The following is a 23,521-nucleotide window of genomic DNA, read 5'->3' as shown; positions in this document are numbered from 1 at the left end:
GTGCCTTGTAAATCCTTGATATCAACCCCTTATCGAATGGGTATTGGGTGAATATCCTTTGCCACTCTGTAGATTGTCTTTGTATTCTTGTCACTGTATCTTTTGAGGTGCAGAAGCTTCTCAGTATAAGGTAGTCCCATTTGTTTATCTCTGTTTCCACTTGCCTGGTCAGTGGTGAGTCCTCTTTGAAGATACCTGTAGCTTCAATGTTGTGGAGGGTTTTGCCTACCTTGTCTTCAGTGTACCTTATGGATTCTGCTCCGATGTTGATGTCTTTAATCAATTTTGATCTGACTTTTGTGCATGGTGTTAGGTATAGGTCTGAGCCCATTTTTTTTTTGTATGTAGCTGTCCAGTGTTGCCAGCACTATTTGTTAAAGAGGCTTTCCTTGCTCCACTTCACATTTCTTGCTCCCTTATCAAAGATTAGATGATAATATATTTGAGGGTGTGTGTAAGAATATTCAACTCTGTTCCATTGGTATATGCTCTGCCTTTGTTCCAGTACCATGCAGTTTTAATTACTACCACTTAGTAGTAGAGTTTGAGGTTGGGGAAGGTGATGGCTCCCATTTTCTTTTTCCCCAAAATTGCTTTAGCTATTCGTGGGAGTTTGTTGCTTCATATGAATTTCAGGAGTGTTTGGTCCACCTCCTTGAAGAATGTCATGGGTATCCTTATAGGGATCACATTGAATCTATATAATGCTTTGGGGAGTATTTCCATTTTGACAATGTTAACTCTGCCAATCCTTGAGCAGGGGATATGTTTCCATTTCCTTGTATCCTCTTTTATTTCATGAAGTAATGTTTTGTAATTTTCTCTGTATATATCCTTCACCTCCTTAGTTAAGCTGATTCCGAGGTACTTGACTTTCTGAAGCATGATTGTGAATGGGATTGCTTTTTTTCATATCACTTTCTTCTCTCTCATTATTTGCATATAAGAAAGCCATGGACTTTTGGGTATTGGTTTTATAGCCTGCAACTTTACTATACAAGACTATTGTTTCAAGGAGTTTCTTAGTAGAGGATTTGGGGTTCTCTAAATATAGTATCATATCATCTGTGAATAGTGAGAGCTTGATTTCTTCCTTTCCTATCTGGATACCCTTAATGTCTTTTTCTTGCCTAATCGCTATTGCAAGTACTTCCCGTACTATATTGAACAGAAGTGGTGAGAGTGGGCATCCTTATCTTTTCCCTGATCTTAGAGGGAAGGCCCTTAGTTTTTCCCCATGGAGGATAATGCTTGCTATAGGCTTGTGGTAGATGGCTTTGACTCTATTGAGGAAGTTCCCTTCAATACCCATTTTGGTGAGAGTTTTCATCATGAACGAGTCCTGGATCTTGTCAAATGCTTTCTCTGCATCTATTGATATGATCATATGGTTTTTATCTTTTCTTTTATTGATATGTGGATTATGTTGATTGATTTCCGAATGTTGAACCATCCTTGCATCCCACTTGGTCATTGTGTATGATCTTTTTGAAGAGTTGTTGGATTCTATTCGCTGATATTTTGTTGAGTATCTTCACATCCGTATTCATCAGAGATATCAGTCTGTAGTTTTACTTTTTTGTGGTGTTTATGTTTGTTTTTGGTATTAGGGTGATATGTGCCTCATAGAAACTGTTTGGGAGTGTTTCTGTTTCCTCAATTTCCTGGAAAATCTTGAAAAGAACTGGCAATAGGTCCTCTTTAAATATTTGGAAGAATTTGCTAGTGAATCCATCTGGACCTGAACTTTTGTTTCTGAGGAGACTTTTGATTACAGTTTCAATTTCCTTGGTAGTAATGGGTCTATTCAGGTATTCCAAATAATCTTGGTTCAGTCTTGGGAGGTTATAGGAGTCTAGGAATTTATCCATTTCTTCTAGATTCTCTTGTTTTGTGGTGTACAGACTTTCAAAGTAGTCTCTGATGATCTTTTGAATTTCTTTGGTTTCTGTTGTGATGTCCCCCTTTTCATTTCTGATTTGGTTTATTAGAGTTCTCTCTCTCTCTTTGTAAGTCTTGCTAATGGTTTATCAATCCTATTTATTTTCTTAAAGAATCAGCTCTTACATTTATTGATCTTTCAGATTGTTTTTTAGATTTCCATGTCATTGATTTCTGCTCTAAGTTTTATTATTTCTTTCCATCTGCCTGGTTTGGGCTCCTTTTGTTGGTCGTTTTCTAAGGTCTTGAGCTGTGAGGTCAGCTTATTTATGTTGGCCCTTCCTTCCTGAGATATGTTTTCAGAGCCATAAATTTTCCCCTTAACATGGCTTTAGCTGCATCCCACAGGTTCTGGTAGCTAGTGTCTTCATTCTCATTTGTTTCCAGTATCTTTTGATTTCTTCTTTGATTTCTTCCCTGACCCACTCATTGTTCAACATTGAGTTGTTTAATTTCCAGGTGTATGATTTGGTTCTCGGCATCTGTGCATGACTAACTTCTATCTTCAATACATCATGGTCTGAGAAAAATTTTTTATTGAATCACTGTGAGGTTCAGGGTTAGTTGGATTTCCATCATACAATGTTCCAACGCTTTTCACAAATTGCATGTGACAGGAACAAATGGAGATGTTACTGGAGCCCGCTCGAGCAAATCTAAGATCAACGGGATGACAAGTGGTACAAGTGATACAATGTTCCAACACCCAATCCTTCACCAGTGTACATTTTCTACCATCAATGTCCCCACACTTTTGCTTATTTCTTTGAGCAACATCCCTACCTAAACACAGTTTAGGGTAGGTCATACAACTCATGAAACTGCTGATGCAACATTTGGATGCTGACTGTGTTGTGGGTTATCCCACTCAACAGTGGCAAGAGCCTTCACCCAGGCAGCACATTCAGACAGAGCTTCCAAGTCCACCTCTCAACTTTGTGTGACTGTCTCTGGGAACTGGCCGCATATGCCTTGCTCCATCTAGGCCCTTCATCAGTAGCAGCAACCTGCCATAATGCAATAGAAACCAACCTGTAAGCCAAAAACCTTTGTTTACCTATTGTTGGAACTTTTTTTCCTTTTTTCTTTTTGGGTCACACCCGGTGATTCACAAGGGCTACTCTTGGCTTTGGTCTCAGGAATTACTTCTGGCAGTGCTTGGGGGACCATATGTGGTGCTGGGAATCAAACCCGGGTTGGCCGCATGCAAGGCAAATGCCCTACCTACTGTACTATCACTCCAGCCCCTGTTGTTGGAACGTTTGATTTTGCTAAAAAAATAAGTAGAATTAGGTATTTATATGACTGTTTACTCTTCATTGGCTTGGAAAGAAATAAATGGAACCCCAGATACTAATATTGATTACTTAATTTTGTTGTTGTTGTTGTTGTTTTGGGATCACACCTGGTGAGATTAAGGGGTTACTCCTGACTCTGCATTCAGGAATTACTGATGATGCTTGGGGAACATATGGGACACCTGGGATCAAACCCAGGTCAGCTGCATGCAAGGCCAATATCCTATCTACTGTATTATCACTCCAGCCCTGATTACTTCACTTGTCAGGATAAATTAATGATCAGTATGTCAGAAAAATAACCAAGGCATGAAACCATTATACTTGGTCACTTAATGTCCTATACCTTCTCAAATGGGCTTAAAACATTCTTGCCTTAAAATAGATTAATTTATCATAGTAGTTCCACTACTAGACAAAGTTAGACTAATTTTCCATGTTGGTGACATTTACAAGTGGTCTACTTAGGTCATGTGGTTAATCTTTTTCACTGCACCATGTAGTTATTGGGTATTATATTCATATTTTCTTGCATGCTTCTGAATAGGATATTTTTTGTCATAATAGATATTGTTTCTCTTCATGAAAAATGATTAGCCTGGAATCAGAGAGAATGGGAGTGGGTTTAGGGAGAAGAATTTAGACATACAATCCAGGTGCGCATAAGTATCCCTGTGTGGGCCAGTCCAGTTCTCAAATCCTCTCGAGATAAGACAAAGATTTTGTCCCTGTACCTTACCCTTCCCTGCTTCCAGGCATTTTCCGTAATGGAATTCCTTCCTCCCTCTCTGTGTGTAGGGTCATATAAGCTTGAGCAGCATTTTTGACCCCAGTCATACTTCTAACAGTTTCTTACCAAGAAAGAAGCCTACATCTCCCCACCCCACTATGAAACAGGCTGGAACGATAGCACAGCGGATAGGGCATTTGCCCTGCACGCGGCCGACCAGGGTTCGATTCCTCTCAGAGAGCCCAGCAAGCTACCAAGAGTATCTCGCCCACACGGCAGAGCCTGGCAAGGCCAAAACAGTAAAAACTAGTCTCACAATGGAGACGTTACTGGTGCCCATTAGAGCAAATCAATGAGCAACGGGATGACAATGACACAATAACTTTAAAATATATGTAATTTTAGTACATCTTCAGGGGGTTATAAGAAGTAGGTCTGAAATTATGCTGGTAGGTTGAAAGGTTGAAAGGTGAATGGGATTAAACAGGAATAAGAATTAACGCTATAAAGGGAAATGATTAAAAGAGAAAGTTTTTAAAGCTAGTATAAAGGGGCTGGAGAAATAGTATAGCAGGTAAGGTGCTAACCTCACACACACCTGACCCGGATTTGATCCCAGAATTTCTTATGTTTCTCTGAGCATAGCCAAGAGTGATTTCTGAGTGCAGAGCCAGGAGTAACCCATGAGTACCACTGAGTGTGGTTCAAAAAGAAAAACAAACAAAAAAGCTATTATAAAGATAAATGAAGTTTTATTTCAGTGTGTATATGGGGAGGGACATGGGTACAAGTGAGAAAGAGATGGTAGAGAGTAATGGGAATGTGAGTGTGGGCAGGTAGGCCGCCCTACTTGCAGATGATCGGAAGCTAATAGTGACATGTGTACTATTTTATGGAAGGTGAAAATCTATCTCTGGCATGCAGGGAAACAGAATAAACATGGTTAACCTAAAAACCTATTTAATTACATTGTAAGAATGAAACAGGGAGCCCAGAGAAAAGAGCTTGATATTAGCCCATCAATGAAACACCAGGGTTGGGACAAGAGACCTGTGAATGGAGTTAGAGAGTTTAAGTATCATTACAGAAGTAAAATGAAATTTAATGAATGATTGATCTTAGCAGCTTTGAGCATCCAGTCAAAGCCCAGATAATTTGCTTTGAGCTGACTCTGGCTCATGAGGCTAAATATCTTTTGTCTGAATTTTATTTTATCCCCACTCAGAGTTTGATGTCTGGGTTTTACCTATTTGGTTAGCACTCTCTGTGTACATGTCTATGTCTATATTCTTGTCTTGTTGTGTGCCTAGCAGAGATTATATTTGCTCCACAGGAAGATGAACTGAGGATCTTGAATACTTTGAATTTGGGCAGAGACAGAGAGAGACAGAGAGAGAGAGGGAGGGAGGGAGGGAGAGAGAGAGAGGAAAGGAGGGATATGGCAGAAGAGAAGGGAAGAAGGGAGTAGTGAGGGAGGAAGAAAGAGAAACAGGTTGGCGTTGTAGGAAAAGAGAAATAAGAGAAATGTTACTAATTCACTAAAGATGGACAAAGCAAAAAGCAAGAAGTATGTAGTGCTCTTGGAAACCAGAATATGGACTGTTATTCTCTCTGTTCCTTTAGACATTATTTTTATTAAGAAAAATTTCATGAAGTAGTTTAGAATAGCTGGCTGACTTGGATCTTTATAGAAGGAAACCAGAATTTTCTGTGTCCTAGCCACTGTTGACTCAGACAATCCAGAATGGAGTCCCTGGGTCTGGAGAGCCCAGATGAGACTCGAGGAAGCCATGGAAGCTGTTCTTATTACCAGGGCTTGGGGTTTCATTACTGGAGTTGTTGTGACTGGCAGATGGGCTGGAACAGTCACATGTGGTATTCAAATCACGCGGAGGTGGGACATTTGCCTTCAGTGAAAAGGGCCAGAATACAGATACTAAATTTAATGCAAAAGGGGTATTTTCAAAGTTGATGGGAGTAGTAGTGCACCCCTTCTTCAGATAGTAGCACTGTAGCACTCAGGCAGTAGTAAGGCCTCCATTGTGAGACTTCTTGTTACTGTTTTTGGCATATCAAATGCACCATGGGTAGCTTGCCAGGCTCTGCCGTGCGGGCGAGATACTCTCAGTGGCTTGCTGGGCTCTCGGAGAGGGATGGGGAAATCGGGTCAGCAGCGTGCAAGACAAATACCCTACCCGCTGTGCTATTGCTCCAGCCCCTGTGTTATCACTCCAGCTCTCTTCAGATAGTACTCATGGATTTTCTTTTTATTTTGATAAAAAGTTGCCAAAGAACTAAATTTATAATGTGGTATACTATATGCATGCACACACTCTTATATTATATACAGGCATTTTTGTAGTATAATATTTTTTCATGATGTCATTTGACAATAAAAATTGTTATTTAAAATTGCTAATGGGGCTATTAGGAGATTTCCTTGAGACATGGGCAATGGGCACCCTTCATTATGTGGAGACATGCCTTTTTCTGTTGGTATACAGTTTGGAGGATTTAAAAATTAGTTATCCCCAAGTTATAAAAGAAAAGAAAAGGCAGGCTACTCATGGAGCAGAGCCAAGCTCATTAACTTTTCCTGATACTTAGTATTCTTTTTGCTCTAGGATTTAATAATTTCACAGCCTGAGCAATTGTTGCATGTGAAATAAGAGCCCTCCTGAGCTTTTTTCTTTTATTATCCCGATCTTGTCTGAAAGAGTTTGCACTTGGGATAGGAAGTAGAAAGGCTGTCTTGTTGTAGGAGAGGCCAGACTTGCAGAAGTGGGTTCTGGCTAAAGAATGTGGACGTACTGCAGATGTCTTGCACAGAGGCCAATTCTTGCAATGATGTGGTCAGACATGGTAGGGCCCAGCTGTTTGCTCTATTGAGAGGGTCTTTAGCTAGCCCACACAATCTCTTAGTACTGTGTCTGAACTGGATCCAAATATTCAGCCTGCTGGGGCTCAACTGGAGTTGGGTTATTAAAGAGTGTAATACTAAAAGCAAGAGAAGTTACAGATAATAACAGCAATTAAAAAGAATGAACATACTACGGTGAAGTATACTATACATTTATTTATTATTTTACTTTGAGTGTTAGAATACACTCAGAAATAATTTCTGCTCTATCTTTGGTCTATTGATGGGCGTTTGGTAAATTTGCTTACTCAGGCCACCAGGTGAAATACCACACTGTCCTCTAAGTACCTGTCTGCTGGTTAGAAGTACCTGGGTTAGAAGCAGGTTCTCTAAAGTCAGGATTCCTGAGTTCATCCCCATTCCCTATTTCCAAGCCCAGTACCTTGGCTAGTTTATTTGACCTCCCAAAGCCAGGGTTCCTTTAGTGATAAAGATGATAATAAACAAACTTAGCTCAAAGGGTTCCTATGAAGAATTCATCATGGCAGAATTCCCAACCCCAAGCCAGACTGTCTTAACTGGGGCCCCTAGGTGGGGGGCGCATAGAGTTTCTCTCCCTGCACCAAGCAGAACCCCGGCAGCCGAAAACCTCCAGAACTTAGCCACAGCTATGCCCAAGACCATTCTCCACATGCTCGGGTGAGCCTCACGTATGAAGGAACCGGCAGAGAACCCAGGTATGTGGGACCCGTGGCTGAGATCTCCAAGCCTGCTTGGATCAGGACTGGGTCTCCTTCACCCAGATCCCCAGTTTTCCAGTAGCTTGGCAGCCACATCCACAAACTGTCCCTGGGGCCATGTAATCTCATCAACAGCCAAGACCCAGAGACTATAAAGCAAAGCTCCTGGAAGAGAGCAATGCCGTATTTCCTAGAACGTGGGACTGCATTCACGGCTGTGCAACCTCTTATACTCTAGCCCACTGATGTACTTAAAGCAGCACACATGTGTTTGGTTTTAACATACTTGCTTGTATACTCTTATATATGGGCTTAAATGGTCCCAGAATGAAATTAACAACCTTCACACACTTCCCACTTATTGTGGTTGGAAGATGCCTGCTGGTTGGGTGGATATTTGAATTATTATATGTAATGAACTATTGTGAATTACTTTAAGAAAATAAAATATAAGAATCGCAAAAAAAGAAAGTAATTCATCAGTAGTGCCTTGAATTAAGTTCTTTTCCCTTTGTTCAAGGATTTAAATTACTTTTTTTTGGATAGGATAGGAGATATTTTTGAAAGAGGTATAAAGCTACGCTTTCATTTAGATCAAAATTGTTTATTAAAGGTTTATTGTCCTTTTGAATGCTTTTTGTGCTAACACATTTATTAGTTTGTTTGTTTTCTTTGTTGATGGTGAGTGCACACTTTGTGGTGCTCATGGCTGGCTCATGGTTCTGCACTCAGGGATCATTCCTGGGAGGGCTCCAGGGGTCATGTGGCATTTTGGGGATTAAACCAAATTTGGCTGCATGTAAGGCAAGTGCCCTATCTGATGTACTATTGCTCTGGTCCCAATCTTTTATAATGAAAATAATCAGACATATAGACTTCAGACTTTATGTGTCTTAGTGCTTTCTAACTTAAATAGGACATTAGTTTATGTTTAGAATAAGACTGATTTCCCTCTGCTGTGTAAGTAGAATGAACAAATGCCACACATCTTTGAATGAATTCTTTTAGTTCCCAATATCAAAAATGGCAGAGGAAAAACTTACATCTTTCTGATATGTGTCAAGAGGATACTTGACGTAGAAATATTTGGTGTTGTTAACAAATAAATGACAATAATATTAGAATGATCATAGTTTGAGGATATTGATAGAAACAACTGAAACTAAATAATGTATTACTTATATGGTTGTCTACGGGATAGTACAGTGGGTAGAGTGCTTTCCTTGCATGCATCAGACTGGGTTTTAATCCCCAACTCCCCATATGCCCATGTGTTCCCTTTAACCTTACCATGAGTGCCCCTGAGCACAGAGCCAGAAGTAAGCCCTGAGCACCACCGGGTGTGGCCCCCAAAATCAATCAATTAATTAATTAAATGTTACATATGTAAAAGAGAAAGTTGTAAGCAATAAATCACATTTGAATTTTAAGCTTTGCAATAAAATGAATGCATGCTATCTAATGAAAGTGAACTGTAGTAAAACGACATTGTTTCATTCTAATCCAACATAAAGAACTTGACTATAAAAAGGTATTTTCTTAAGAAATACAATGTTTTATATGTAATTCTCTTGCTTTAAATTAAAAGATGATCAAAATAGCACAGCACAGATTTATAAAATAAAGTTATGAATGGGCATTCACCACATTCAAAGTGAGAAAGCAAAATAACTCTCTCCACTTCTCCAGATATTAATTTCTTAGCAAACCAGAGCGATAGCACAGTGGGTAGGACATTTGCCTCACACATGGCCGATCTGGGTTCCATTCCTCCACCCCTCTCGAAGAGCCCAGCAAGCTACTGAGAGTACCTTGCCCGCATGGCAGAGCCTGGCAAGCTCCCCATGGCATATTTGATATTCTAAAAACAGTAACAACAAGTCTCACAATGGAGATATTACTGGTGCCCACTAGAGCAAATCAATGAGCAACGGGATGACTGTGACAGTGACAAACCAGAGAAAACATAATTATTTCTATTTTAATTCTCCTCATATCTATCTTCATGATACCACCTACTTTCTTATACCTCCATGTCTAGATTTAAGTAGCTGCTATTGAAATTTTTCCCATTGAAAATAAATATTTAATTTAGATATTTTTTCCTTTTCTCTATATGCCCCTTCTCAATTAAAAAGCAAATATAGTTTGACTGTTGCTTTGTGAAGCATTAAATTGTATATTTGTGTATTGTCATAGGATACACTCTTTTGCATCCCTACGTTTTATTTCATGATGTGATATGCACCTGGAAGACATTAAGAGATACCTTTTCTGAAAACTATGAAAATCTCTACTTTATGTACAGATTTCCTTATTGCTTTTCACATCTTTCCTCTCGATTTGTTTCCCTATTCATCATCTCTCTTCATTTATTTTTACATGATATGATGTCTATTTAAATTTGTTTTGTAAATTGAACCATCTTTTGATTTTTGTTTGTGTCTTGATTCTGTACACTAAAAAAGAATAGCTGTTTTCCTGTGATCTTTCAAATTCCCTGGAAAATATTTTGAGTGTCTTTCTTGGTGGAACTGAAATGGTTGATCCTGGATTCTTAACTTTTTCCACCCTATTATGTGTTGTTACTCCATAAATATACTCATTTTTCTCAGACAACATGTCCTGATTTTTGTTTGAAAAACATAGAACTCCAACCACAGGACACCCAGCAAAGGCTCAGACAGAGGTCCTCTGAAGCTCTTCCAGGATTTGGTTTGGGGTTGGACTGGATCCAGTGGAGTCGTAATAGGCTGTTGTAGGGGAAGATTTTAGGTGGTTGACTTTGGCCTGGTCATCATTTTAGATCGAGAGAACTTTCATGAAGCGTGGAAAGGTTAAGGGTACCCCCATCCTAGGCCCCTACTCTTTCTTCCCTCACACCCCTTACTGAAACTTAGTCTCCCTAGAAAGTTCTGGACACTCTGAAGTTTTTGAGTGCTACTTTGTCATAGGAGGAACAGAGGAATGAGAACTATTGATTTATAATTCTAAGTAATTTTAAGTAATTTTCCTTTCCTAATATCTCAGATTCCTTTGAAGAACTAATTTAAGTAAGGAGATGATTCTACAATAATATGTATTGACTCTGTTGACATTTTCATGTACAAAACTCTTTATGTTCATTATTTTAATTACTATACTTGTGAAACACACAGACATGCATGCTTGCACGTGTGTGAGCGTGTGCGTGCACACACACAATGTTAAGACAGACAGTTCATTATTCCAATATGTGGAAAAATAAACTAAGGCTCAGAAAAGCTCCAAAAGCAGTCAAGCAAGCACCAGTAACGTCTCCATTGTGAGACTTGTTGTTACTGTTTCTGGCATATTGAATATGGCACGGGTAGCTTGCCAGGATCTGCTGTGAAGGCAGGACACTCTAGGTAGCTTGCTGGGCTCTCTGAGAGGGGTGGAGGAATCGAACCTGGGTTGGCCTCAGGCAAGACGAACACCCTACCTGCTGTGTTATTGCTCCAGAGATATCTTGATCAGGTCATTTTCTGTCGAATCATTGAGATAGATCCCTGGGCCATTGAATGTAAATTTAGGGCTATTTTTTCCTACCTCTTCCATCCTTATTCCAACTTATTTTTCTGACATCAGCCTCAGTCAGTATGAAGTATATATTTTGCCTGAAAAGTGTACCATGTTCATGGGGACACAAAGAGGAGAATAGGACAAAGCAAATGCCTAAGCTCAGTTCCTGTTCTGCATGTGTTTGAAGCTGTGACTTCAGATGGGATGTGAGAGATTCTGTGATGTGAAATGTTTTACATACTCACACATTACTGGGTAGATACACCCCAAATGAACATGGCTTTTAGCTAGCAGTTGTTTTTAAAATCTTACACATATGCCATAGAACTACAGCATTTCTTTTTATCAGCAAGACTTGGAATATCTTAGTTTGTGATGATGATTGCAAAATTTTTGACCTCTTTTTCTTGCCCCTGATCTCAAGGAGCTACATCAATATTTAGACCATGAGATGCAGCCAAGTAGAAATGGTTTTTTGGGAGTCTGTGTCTGTATTCTAGTCTCTGTTTTAGGTTCTAGTCTCTACCAGTGCAGAATAAGCAAGATCCTTACCAAGTTGCTCCCTAAATTACTAACTATGGATCATCTGGATTCTGAATGGAGGCTTTATTTCAAGATGTGTGATGAGCTATCTGTAAACAAGAAATTCAGTGTGATATTGACCTTATTTTCTTGCAAAGGCCAGTATCAACTGTGCTTCCAAACTTTGGCTAAAGAAATATTTACATGGTTTGTAAATATTTTTATTTACAAAATAAAATATTTTATTTTATTCCTGACTAATGTCAGAGTTTGCATTCCTGCAATTCTGGTGAAATAAGGAATGCAGTCAGGTTTTAGGGGGAAAATATGCAGATTCAATCAGTAGAAATTTAAAAGCTAACATGATTTTTATGATGCCTTTCTTAACTATCTGTAAAGGAAGTTTATTGTTTAAATTAGACTCATATGCCTTCACAGATTTTATATAAGTTGTATATAAGTTCATTTTTATGCACATAAATTTTAAAAATATGTGCATTATGATAGATTGCATTACATTTTCAGTCTGTGGGTTTTAGTTTCCTGAAGTACTACATAAAGTGATAAGAAAAAAATCTTGTTTGTATCATCATATTTAAGTATTCTAAACATTAAAGCATGCTTTGAGTTTCATGAATTTACTTTTCTCTCTGCAAAGATTTATTCTGGTCTTAAGACTCAGAAACTTTTTCTTGACATTGGTCATATATTCCCTTTTTTTAAAAAAAGGTATGTAATTTTTTATTGAATGTTTTTGTTTTTCTTTCAGACCCAATGTCTGTGGATCACGTTATAATGCTTACTGTTGTCCTGGATGGAAAACCTTACCTGGTGGAAATCAGTGTATTGTCCGTAAGTAAAGAGGCAGTCTGCCATTCTCATGTTCTTCCATTGTTTTGGTTGCCTGGAAATGTTCAGTTTTCAGTTCTTTGTAACTGCATACCATTGGTATATTTATAGCACAGACTTCCAGCTAAAAGATTTCCCCATTTTCTCTGAATACAAGTTAGTAAATATCTAACTTGGTCAACCACTTATATTTAATTCAATGTCTTCACTTGGAATATTTTTGTGACAGGGAATAGAAGAACCATAGGAATATTTTGATCAGCTTTTCATACTATTACATATATTATGTGTGATTACATATGTGTGGTTAATTCCCTTAATTGGAACTTTTTAAAAATAATTAGACTATTCTTGCTTTCCTGATTGTATTTTTTTCACTTTGTTGGCTACCTGCAAGTGTATTCAAACTTTTACATTGAATTTAGGTGGCTCAGGTTAAAGGTAGAAGTGACAGTATCAGAGAGGGCATAAGCTGATCAAAGGAGGGTCTAGGGTAGAACTCAGAGAGTGCCCAAGACTCTTTCATGGCTGCAGAGACTACAAATGTTGAATGACAAATCACATGCCAGGAAAGCTGCTAATTAATGGAGGTAACAAGTTAGGGCTTCTGTCCTTCATGAACTTTTGTAGCTACTATACCTAAAGAATAATTTCCAGATTTTAAAAATCTCTGCTAATATAATGGGGAAATTTAGAACTGAAAGGATATTAAGGAAGCTCTGACTCCACCCTCATGGCCAAGAGCAGTATGTGAAAGAAAAATAGAATATTTCAATCAGTATTTTCTTAATGAATAGAAAAAATTAATTTTTTCCCCAATTCTTGATTTGAAGCATCTTAGTCATTGGGCTTGTTGCAGTTTATTTCAAGATTAAAGCAGAATCCCTAAGAAAGGTGTTTAATGGCATTTGGAGTTTTCTAAAAGAACTTGACAACAGAACTCTTTTGCTGATCTATACAATTTCTGAGAAATTACATTTTCAGGCTATTAAATTAATGTTTGGACTGGAGCGATAGCACAGTGGGTAGGGAATTTGCCCTGCACTCGGCCGACCCGGGTTCGATTCCTCAGTCCCTCTCGGAGAGCCCGGCAAGCTGTCAAGAATATCCCGCCCACACGGCAAAGCCTGGCAAGCTACCCGTGGTGTATTTGATATGCCAAAAACAGTAACAACAAGTCTCACAATGGAGACGTTACTGATGCTGCTCGAGCAAATTGATGAACAATGGGACGACAGTGCTACAGTGCTACTAAATTAATGTTTACAGGATTCTTTTTTTTTTCCACCTCTGATACTTTATTTTCAAAAGAAATAAAAAAAATTGGCTATGCAATTAACATAAGGCAATTTTCAAGAACTAGGAGAATAAGCACCTTTTGATAAATTTACCTTGTATTTGTCATTTATTGACTATTTACAATAGAGAAAGAACTAATTTGCTAACTCTTCCGACTTCTTCAATGAAAACAGAACTTAATCATTGCAATGTTTATAGAAGACCAAAGTAAAATTTTGCTTTGGTAATTCTTTTAAATAGTAATCTCTTAAAATTTCTAATAAAATATTCATGAATATTAAAAAGCATATTCAGTTAAATATTATTTATTCCTAATCAAATAATCATTAGAAGTTTTTAGACCTATAAGGCTAACTTATTACCCTGTTTACAGGATTCTTTGACAGCCATTTTTTAAGGAATTTTCCATTTCCATCCCATGCTCTTTTAATATTTGATCTTACTTTAACTTTGGGTTTTGGGGCCACACCCAGCTGTGCTCAGGGATTATTCCTATCTCTGTGCTTAAGAACCATTCTGAAGGGGCTTGGGAGACCATCTGGGCTGCTCAGGGTCAATACTGGGTAGGCCGCATGAAAGGAACATGCTCTACCTGCTGTACTATTTTCCTGGCCCCTTGGGCTTTTTTGATAATTTGCTGCTTTCTTTGAAGTGTGTATTTTTACTTTACATATAATATTTGCTGAGAGTATCTTACCTGCATGGCAGAGCCTGGCAAGTTACCCATGGTGTATTTGATATGCCAAGAAAAAAAAAAAACCAGTAACAACAAGTCTCACAATGGAGGCGTTACTGGTGCCTGCTCGAGTGAATCGATGAACAACAGGATGACAGTGATACAGTGATGCAGTGATTATATTTGCATCTTTCAAGATTGTGCAGGAACTTGGGGAGTAGGTTTTTTTAAATTTTTAAAAAAATTTTGTAGTTTAGATTTTTGTTTTTTTAATTTATTTTTAAATTTATTTTTTAATTGAGTCACCATGAGAACAGTTACAGGGCTTTTAAGATTGAGTCTCAGTCATACTATGCTCAAGCACCCATCCCTTCACCAGTGCACATGGTCCACCACCAATAACCCCAGCATACCCCTCTCCCACTCCCCCTCTGCCTGTGTGGCAGATGATTTTCACTGTACTCTTTTCTTACTTTGATTACATTAGATTTTTGACAGGAAACTCACTATCATTATTTGGAGTTTTTCACCCAGCAGTCAGATCTGTTGGAATAGCATCATTAGATTGTATGTTTTCTATTGTTGGTAACAAAGAGCATAAGATGTTTCACGGTCACGAAAGCGGCCGCCCAGATTTGGAATTCTGGTATTAAGTCCAGAGGTATTTCTGCCACCAGCTGCTGCATTCTGAGATTGGTTTCTGTGGCGCTGGGATCATGTCTGTTCAGGAGCAGAGGAGCTGTACATGGGCGACTGCTCGGGGGCTCATTTGGGCAGGAGGCAGGGCCGATTTTGCGACCCCCATTGCAAGTTTCCCTATGCATCCCATCCCATCACTGCAAACTCCTGCCACTCTGTCCAATTGGTTCTGAATGGTGGTGGTCACCATTCTGTCCAGGCGGGAAAAGGCCAAGGGACAGAAACCCTTTCCCTCCTGGGGCTGCACGGGGCTGTATCTTAGTTCAGAGTCCAGGAGTATAACTGCCAACAGCTGCTGCATTCTGAAATTGGTTTCTATGCCTCTGGGATAATGGACGCTCAGGGGTGGCAGAGCCATTCCTGAGCATATATTTTGTATATCAGGAAAGGTTGTGCGGCCGCATAAGTGACTGTGCGGTTTGGAGGTGTCCCAGCCGTGTTAGTAGAAGCTCAGTGTCCCTGGGGCTCCATCTGGAGAAGGCATGCTGGCTGTACCTTCTGTCTGGCACCCTGGTGTTGTGGGGCTGGCCTGGGGTCTGGAGCAATCTCCAGCTGGCGGTGCCTGCCGAAGTGGCCTGAATTCTTCACTGCTGGTGTGGCAAGATGGCGCCGAGGGCAGGTCAAGGGCGTGACTTCCGGAGGCTGGGGCAAATTGGAAACTGGGCTGGTGCCGCCCCATTCCGGTGCCCCTCCCCCACTGTGGTTTGGAGGTGTCCCAGTCCCACATACCGGAGCCATGTTAGTAGAAGCTCAGTGTCGCCAGGGCTCCATCTGGAGAAGGCATGGGGAGTAGGTTTTATCTGTATCAGAAGTAATGATCATATCTTAGTCTACTGATAAAAATAATTTTTTAAAATGTAAACTCTTTTGATCACTCACAGAACATTTGGTAGCAATGTGATATTGCTCCTTGAAATATCATGAAAATATTGATATTTCTTTGAAAGATGAGTGGACTCCTGACAATAGAATCAATACATTTGCAGTAGATTCCAAACTTCTCCTCTCAGACCATAAACTAATTTACAACAGGATTAAACATAGAATAAGAGTTCTTCTTCAACTATATTTTTTCAACTGGAAGGATAGCAGGATTTAGTATTTTAGTTAGTTTTTTTTTTCATTTTTTGGGGGGTCACACCTGTCACTGCACAGGGGTTGCTCCTGACTCATGCACTCAGGAATTACTCCTGCCAGTGCTTGGGGACCACATGGGATTCTGGGAATCAAACCCAGGTCGGCCGCATGCAAGGCCTACCTTCTGTGCTATCACTCCAGCCCCAGTATTTAGTTTTTGCTTTAGAGTTTTGTTGGTTACACCTGGCTGTGATCAGGGCTTATTCCTGGTTCTGTGCTCAGGAATCATTCCTGGAAGTACTTGAAGCACCATATGTGGTGCAAGAGATTGAATTGGGGTCAGCCATATGCAAGACAAGTGCCTTACCCTCTGTACTATTTCTTCAAGCCCAGGTCATAACACTTTATAAAAATTACTAAACATTTAGGATAAAGCAGACTCCCAAGAATCTTGCTGCGATTTTTATATAATTTAATATTAAAGTTGATATAAAAACAGAATGATTGCAGGCATATAAATACATTTTTATTCAAGATTTTTGTTTTCTTGTCAGAGAATGTCCTGGTTTTTGGTAGATTGCCATGAAACTAGAAGAGATGCTGCATTATAAATAGGGGAGTTACAGAATTCTACAGTCAAAATTTATTTAGCTGTGCAGATTTGTATAGTAAATGCATAAACTTGAAGCCTAAGGTTACATAAGTCAGGATAGCATAGTGAAATAGGAGCTTAAGAGCCCACGTTTCCTCCTTTGAGGGCTGCGTCCCTGTAAATCCTCATGCTCTGAATCTATGCGCTAACAGACCTCTGGTTTTATTCACAGCCATTTGCCGGCATTCCTGTGGGGATGGATTTTGTTCTAGGCCAAATATGTGCACTTGCCCTTCTGGTCAGATATCTCCTTCCTGTGGCTCCCGATCCAGTGAGTATAACATGTCATTATATATAATATTATTTAATGTGGTTATGCCCTATTTTCTCCTAAATTTGCTTTTGGCTTTTTTCTTGCCTGCAATACTTTTTTTTTCCTTCTCCAGAGCATCTGCCTTCTCTGTTCTGCTCAAAATACTTGGAATGGCTCACTTCAATCTGGCATCCCGGTTCCCTTCACTCTTTAGAGTGAAACTACCTATGGAACATAGTTACTGTAAATAATATAATTCTATCTCCCTCTGTGTGAACATCGTCTTATTTGTCTCTGTATCTCCAGCATAAGCACCGTAAAAGATGCTCAGTGAAATGATTACTTAATGAACACTTTTAGCTCAAGAAAACTGGCGTTCTTCCTTGTGTTAATGAAATATCAATATGATTAAAAACTTTTAAAAACCTCAAGACCCTTGTCTTTGTAAGGACATGTTGGAAATTGTTTTCAATGTTTCCATGGAAGTTTTAGAGGGCAGTATATCATGAAGCAAAATTTCTTCTCTTTCAGAATCCTGACACTTAATTCATTGTATGATACCAAAAAATACCCATAGTTTATAGTTCTGGGCCTTTTGTGCTTGGCTAATTGTTTCTTGTCTTTAAATGTGGGTCTTTATTAGGGAATTAGGGGATATGTGTGAAAGACACAGCTGGTTGTTTACGAAATTGTAATTCATGTCTATATAAATCCTCAACATCTTGGCTATCACCAAAGCACAAAACTTAGTTTCCTTTTCCATTTCCCATTTTTAGTGAGAAATTGCATTCCCCTAGAGTGTGTTCTGTTACCTTAGAGAAAAAGCTTGTGGAATTAGTGTATTCTCTTTTGTCTCTTGTCTCTAAGTAGAGAATTTAATATGGTCAAGGTTCACTGTGTGTTAACTATGTGTCAGAGTCCTAATGCAAGCCAATGAGCAGGACAGACAAATTGTCCTGCATGTCAGGTGCCCACTCATATCTTGACATTCATGGATGTAATGGAAACTCTGTCTGAGAGCTTTCATAAACGTTTTGTGGCCATGGAATATACCAGATCTGCCTGTGGGGCAAACTGGAAGTGCTGGAGAGTGAAAGGCCCTGGAAGCCACTTTTCACCAATGACAGATGGAGAATGCGGGTTAAGTGCCCCAGCCAATTCTACTCTTAGTTATCATAACTATAACATGTGTACTGTACTGCCTTCTGAAGTTTCTTAGTGGAATGAATCCCTGCTTCCCATAGGCTTGCCCATGTATGTTATTAGTTTCCTTCTCTCCCCTCTATCAATTTCCCACTATGTTACTAGTGTTTCCTAAAAGCACTTCCTAACTAAATGATTTGAATGGAAATTATTGTCCTGGAATCTGCTTGTGGTGGAACCCAATAGAAGAGAACCTAGTACTAAACTATAGCCAGTTGTAGACTAGAAAGAAAGGCATTGAAACTCGTTTTCTTAACACATCGAGAATGACATACTTCCTCAGCTTTGCTTTGAGTGTGTGTCATCTAAACAGAGTCAGGTTCTTTCTATACCAGGGTACCAGATACGGATAAATAGAGAGAAGCAGAGAGGCAGCAGACGGCACTCTGAGGAGCTTGTTGGACATCTTCATGTCCGTTTTTGCTGCTATCAAAATGATCCCCATTGGTCAGGAGCAAGAAAAGGAATTTAGATAACAAATTAGGAACAGAGCCATATCTCAGGTTGGCCTTTGAACCAAGTAACAGATACGCACCCCTCAGGGAAGGGAAGTAAGCCAGATGGGAAAAACAGATGGATATGCAGCTGGAAAAATCTTCAGCAGTCACGTGTACTGATAATGATTTTTCTGTCAAATAAAAACCATAAGATGTGGAGATGGGATGTTACCAAGACCAGAGGGAAGAGTTGTGTCACTTGTAGACTTGCTAGCAGGGAGGTGGGAGGAATATTGTGGTGAGATCCTGCGTGTCAGATTTAGGCTAGAGATTCAAGACTTGCAGGGGTTATTCTGTGAGTCCCAAGTCTGAGACTTGTGGATGATACTTTCAGAAGAGGCTGAGATCCATATATGATAGCTGGATATTGGACAAAGTGTCCAAGTACTTTGTGGATGATAGTGGTATAAAGTCACAAATCACGAAATCCTGTTAATCATCGATTTCTCGAGCAGTCTCAGTAACCTCTCCATTTGTCCTTTCCCTGAGATCTTAGAAGTCTCTCTTGACTCGGCCCTCCCAATGATGTCACAATGACGGGTCTTTCAGGGTCAGGGGAATGGGATCCAGCTTGTTACTGGATTTAGCATATACATACACCATGGGAAGCTTGCAAGGCTGTCCCATGTGGGCAGGAAACTCTCAGAAGATTGCCAGTTTCTCCCAGAGGGAGAAGTAGGCTACAAGATATCACTTCTGAGAGCTCGCTTTTAAGTCTCTGGATGTTGGCCGTTTGATGGGATTACACATACCTGGGTTCCTCTGCTGGTACCTTCATGCGTGAGGCCCGTTCGAATGTGTGGAGAGGGGCCTTGAGCATGGCTGTAGCTAGGCTCCGGTGGTCTTTGGCCACCGGGAGCTCTACTCTGGGTGGGGAGGGAAGCTGGAGCCCATCCCCTCTGAGGGGCCCCGGGGAAGACAGCCAGGCGTGTGGGCAAGAGACTCTGTGCCTTGGGATCTTTGAGGGATTTGATGGCTTTAAAATTATTGTTTTGGATCCTACCTCAACTAATATTGTCTAAACAACTTGTAAAATGAAAAATGGCAGAAAGTTTCAAAATGAGGGTTCCTGGGTAGAACCAGAATTCCTTTCAGTCATTGTACAGAACCTCCAAGTCATGGTATGATAGACATCAATGTGGATATAGCACTTTGATAATTATATTAGCAGAATAACACAACTGAGTGAATTATCTTCATTCACTACCCACAGCTCTGCTAAAAGCGGGGAAACCAGATTATTTTGCTAATATTTATATTTAATAAATATAAATTTCTATGGGAAAATTTATACTTACAGGGGCAGTAGGGGTAAAGGAGAGCTAAGCAAATCCATGGAACCAGTAGGGCCTTATTTCTCTTATTTGAAATATATTAAAGAAGGGTTGATTTTGGACTTTTTGGACTAGAAAAAAAATTTCTAGATTTTTCTTTCATTGTTTTTTACCCCTTGTATTTGTAAGGTTGATCTTCCTATGGGCACCACAGGACATAAATGGATGCACTTAAGAAAAATGTCATTGCTGTTATCTCTCTGAGTGAAAACATTTTTTGTCCGGCAGTGAACCTGGCTGCTCCTGTGGAAGCTTAGGGTCTCAGATGGGAGGCCAGGAATTCGTCTAGCATTTTCCTTTGTCCTTTTTCTAGAGCCCAAATGAAAGTCAAGTGCTGGCCATACAAATACTTATTTGCAAATTTTTCCTTGTGTTCTTTCTGGCTATCTTACTCGCTAAGATAATAGCAGGTCTTTGGAACCATTCCCATCCCTAACTAGGCTAAAAAGAAATATGGCCCAAGGTATTTATATACACATGCCATCCCCATGTTTTTCTTATTCTAGAGGCATGCTTACATTGTACTTTTTTAGAAGAATTAACTAATACTGGGTGATAACCTAAATAAGTCCCCCCCCGCCGTTTTTTGGTGGGGAGTTGACACCTGGCTGTACTCAGGTATTATACCTGATTCTGTGCGCAGGTATCACTTCTGGTGGTCCTCAAGGGACCATATAGGCTGCCTGGGACCAAACCCAGATCAGCTGTGGGCAAGTCTTAACCCTGTATGCACTGGCTCTTTAGATGAAGTTTCTTCTCTTTCTCATGCCTGGCAAGTGGAAGGCATTCATTAAGTGTTTTTTAAATGACAGCCTTTCATTCTCTGGAACAAACATATAATTCATTTGGGATTCTATGTGGATTTAGGTTAATAGCAACATTTCCTGTTATTTCTAGGATATTAAAGCTTACTTGCAGCCCTTTGAGCTAACTGTCCATCTTCAGAAGGAAACTCCTCACAGGACCTAGGGCTCTCAGGGTTAATTGCCTACAACAGCACAGGCCTGCATACTGACACTTGGACATCCGCAGCACTTCAGTTTCTGGCAAAATATGAACAAAGATTGAGTTTAGAAATATATTCTGCCTTGGGGAATTTAAAACAGCTAGTGAATTCAGAGTATCCTCATGCATTTAAATAAAGCCCTATTTTTGCGGTTCACTGTTTCTAGAGACACAGAACTTAGCTTCCTAATTGCCAAATATCTGGAATTGTTCAAACTAGATGGAAGTTTAGAATAAATGGCAACTATAGGACCCAATAAAAATTAAGTTATATAATCTATATTATAAGATCTATATGTACTGTCTTCTCTAAACGGCTTCTTTTTGTATAGTCCCACTGCATACTTAATTTTCTCAGTTTTCTACAGATGTCCCTAATGATTGCTCCCATCTTGAAATAAATAACCCCCACCCTAAAAACAAAGACTCACAAAGAATGAGAAATTTTTTTATGGTCAACATGTTTGTGTGAAAGCAGGTGATTCTGATCCTATTATCTGGGATATAGTTCAGTGGTAGAGCCTTACACATATTGGTTGTGCATAAAACAAAATTATTTGTTGGTGAGTTTGCTCCCCTAGTCCAAGGATTGCTTTTTTTTGAGGGGGGGAGGGCGGGACCATTCCTTCTTTTCTTATAAGTTTCTCCCAGGAGCTTTTTATTTTAAAGAAGAAAGAATTTTTTTATGCCAGAAAAAGTTCATGTGAAAGAACAGGGTAGAAAAAACATAGAATTGTATCAGAGAGGTTTTTATTCTCTTTCATTTAAACTTGAACTTACTATTTATCCCGGAAGGAAGAATTCATCCTATTTTTCAAATCGAGCAAATAATGTAAAGTGAGTATTTAAACCACTGTTAATTTTTTTTAATCTGAAAGTAGTTAAATGGCTTTGTAGCTCATGTGGAAATGGAAATTAGTTCTTGGCATGAGCCACTTTAATTGAAATCAGTTTGTGGGTTGAGTTCCTATGCTGCTTGATATATGACATCATTTCCTGTGCTTTTCCCAATCCTCACTGTTTTTCTAAGATATGATGAAGCTAAGTATAACTTCAAATTTAAAAGCAACTGTATACCTTTTCCTGTCCTACTTCGAACATTATCCAAATTTTCACCAAATAATTTTTTGTGTGTAATTGTATGTTTTTTTAAAATTTTTTTTTAGTTCAAAAGCATTTTGGCTGAGGCATTTTCACAAAATGTCATAGGAGCCTAAAATAACAGTTTGTTTAAATCAGTTTCCTGGGTTGCTTGACTTTTATAATAGTGTTCCAAGAAAGGAGTTATTTATTCTGTTATCATGGGGAAATAAAGATAAAAATATATTTAATAGCAGCCTAGTTTGGGTTATATTAGTGCTTAGAATACAATGGGCATCTGCTCAGTCTCATTTTTTTTGTGTATAGCTTTTGATGTCATTATCAGTTTGTATGGATTAAGTAAATAGAAATTAATTTAGCAGTTGTATGTCTCACCCACAAATCATCCAAGTGCTACTCTATCATGTGGGGATATAATTAATAATCATGATATTCCTAGAACAATCATGACACTCTTAGACCAAGAAACTCTTAGAAAATGAGCTAGATATAGGAAAAGCAGTTTAAAAGTTTAGATGAAATGACAAATGTTTCAAAAGAGTATTCGTTGCTTTGAAGTCAGAGGAAAGAGGGCCTCTATCTGGTGAGAGAGGAGGAGAGATTAGACTTCAGAGAAGCTCAAAGGAAAAAACAAAAGACTTTTGTAATAAGTCATGGAGAATTGGTGAAATGCTGAAATCAGTACCTAAAATACAGTATCAAATATTTGAAGGATTAAAATACAGTACATGCTAGTACATTGTGTGTTAGTGGTTGAGCATGGGGCAAGTGAGACAGCTTAAAGAGGAGCGTCCATAAGGAACTACCATAGTGTGACTTTCATATGACACGTAGTAAGCATTCAGGAACCTTTGTTGAGTGAATGAATGAGTGACTGCTAAGTAGACTGGGACTGAGTCATAGAATTAAATAGAAACATCAAAGGGGACCTTAAAGCACCACAGGGCAATGCTGAGTTAGGACCCCAAATGGTAAGGGATAGAGGTGAAGGATAAAGAGGTCGGGAGCCTTTCATGGTGTTTAGTAAGTCTGTGACATACTCACAAAAAGGTGTATTAGTTTCAACTTAACCCTTTGGAATTCTGAGGGCATAGTAAATGCTGAGTTCAGACACATTCCTCTCCTTGGTGCCATCCTGAAATATGTGTAGCTCATAGCTGTCACTTTTTGATTCCTAGTGAATGTCTTTATAAGAGATACTGAAGAAGGGGGTGAGACAGGGTGCTGGGAGGCTTCTTTTCT

At 39.2% G+C, this 23,521-nt stretch overlaps 1 protein-coding gene across 1 annotated transcript in view; it reads left to right on the top strand.

Annotated features, from left to right (window-relative positions):
- FBN1 (fibrillin 1) overlaps positions 1-23,521 on the top strand; it is a 263,339-nt gene that overhangs the window by 34,032 nt on the left and 205,786 nt on the right. Inside the window, exons 3-4 of the mRNA XM_055132062.1 lie at positions 12,404-12,486; positions 17,059-17,157. Of these exons, the coding sequence (XP_054988037.1) occupies positions 12,404-12,486; positions 17,059-17,157 (182 nt within the window). The remainder of the gene's footprint in view (positions 1-12,403; positions 12,487-17,058; positions 17,158-23,521) is intronic.

The sequence above is a fragment of the Sorex araneus genome, chromosome 3 (assembly GCF_027595985.1).
Source record: "Sorex araneus isolate mSorAra2 chromosome 3, mSorAra2.pri, whole genome shotgun sequence".
In the NCBI taxonomy this organism is placed as follows: domain Eukaryota; kingdom Metazoa; phylum Chordata; class Mammalia; order Eulipotyphla; family Soricidae; genus Sorex; species Sorex araneus.
Note: the sequence above shows the minus strand (reverse complement) of the source record. Positions and strands in the feature narration are given on the sequence as shown.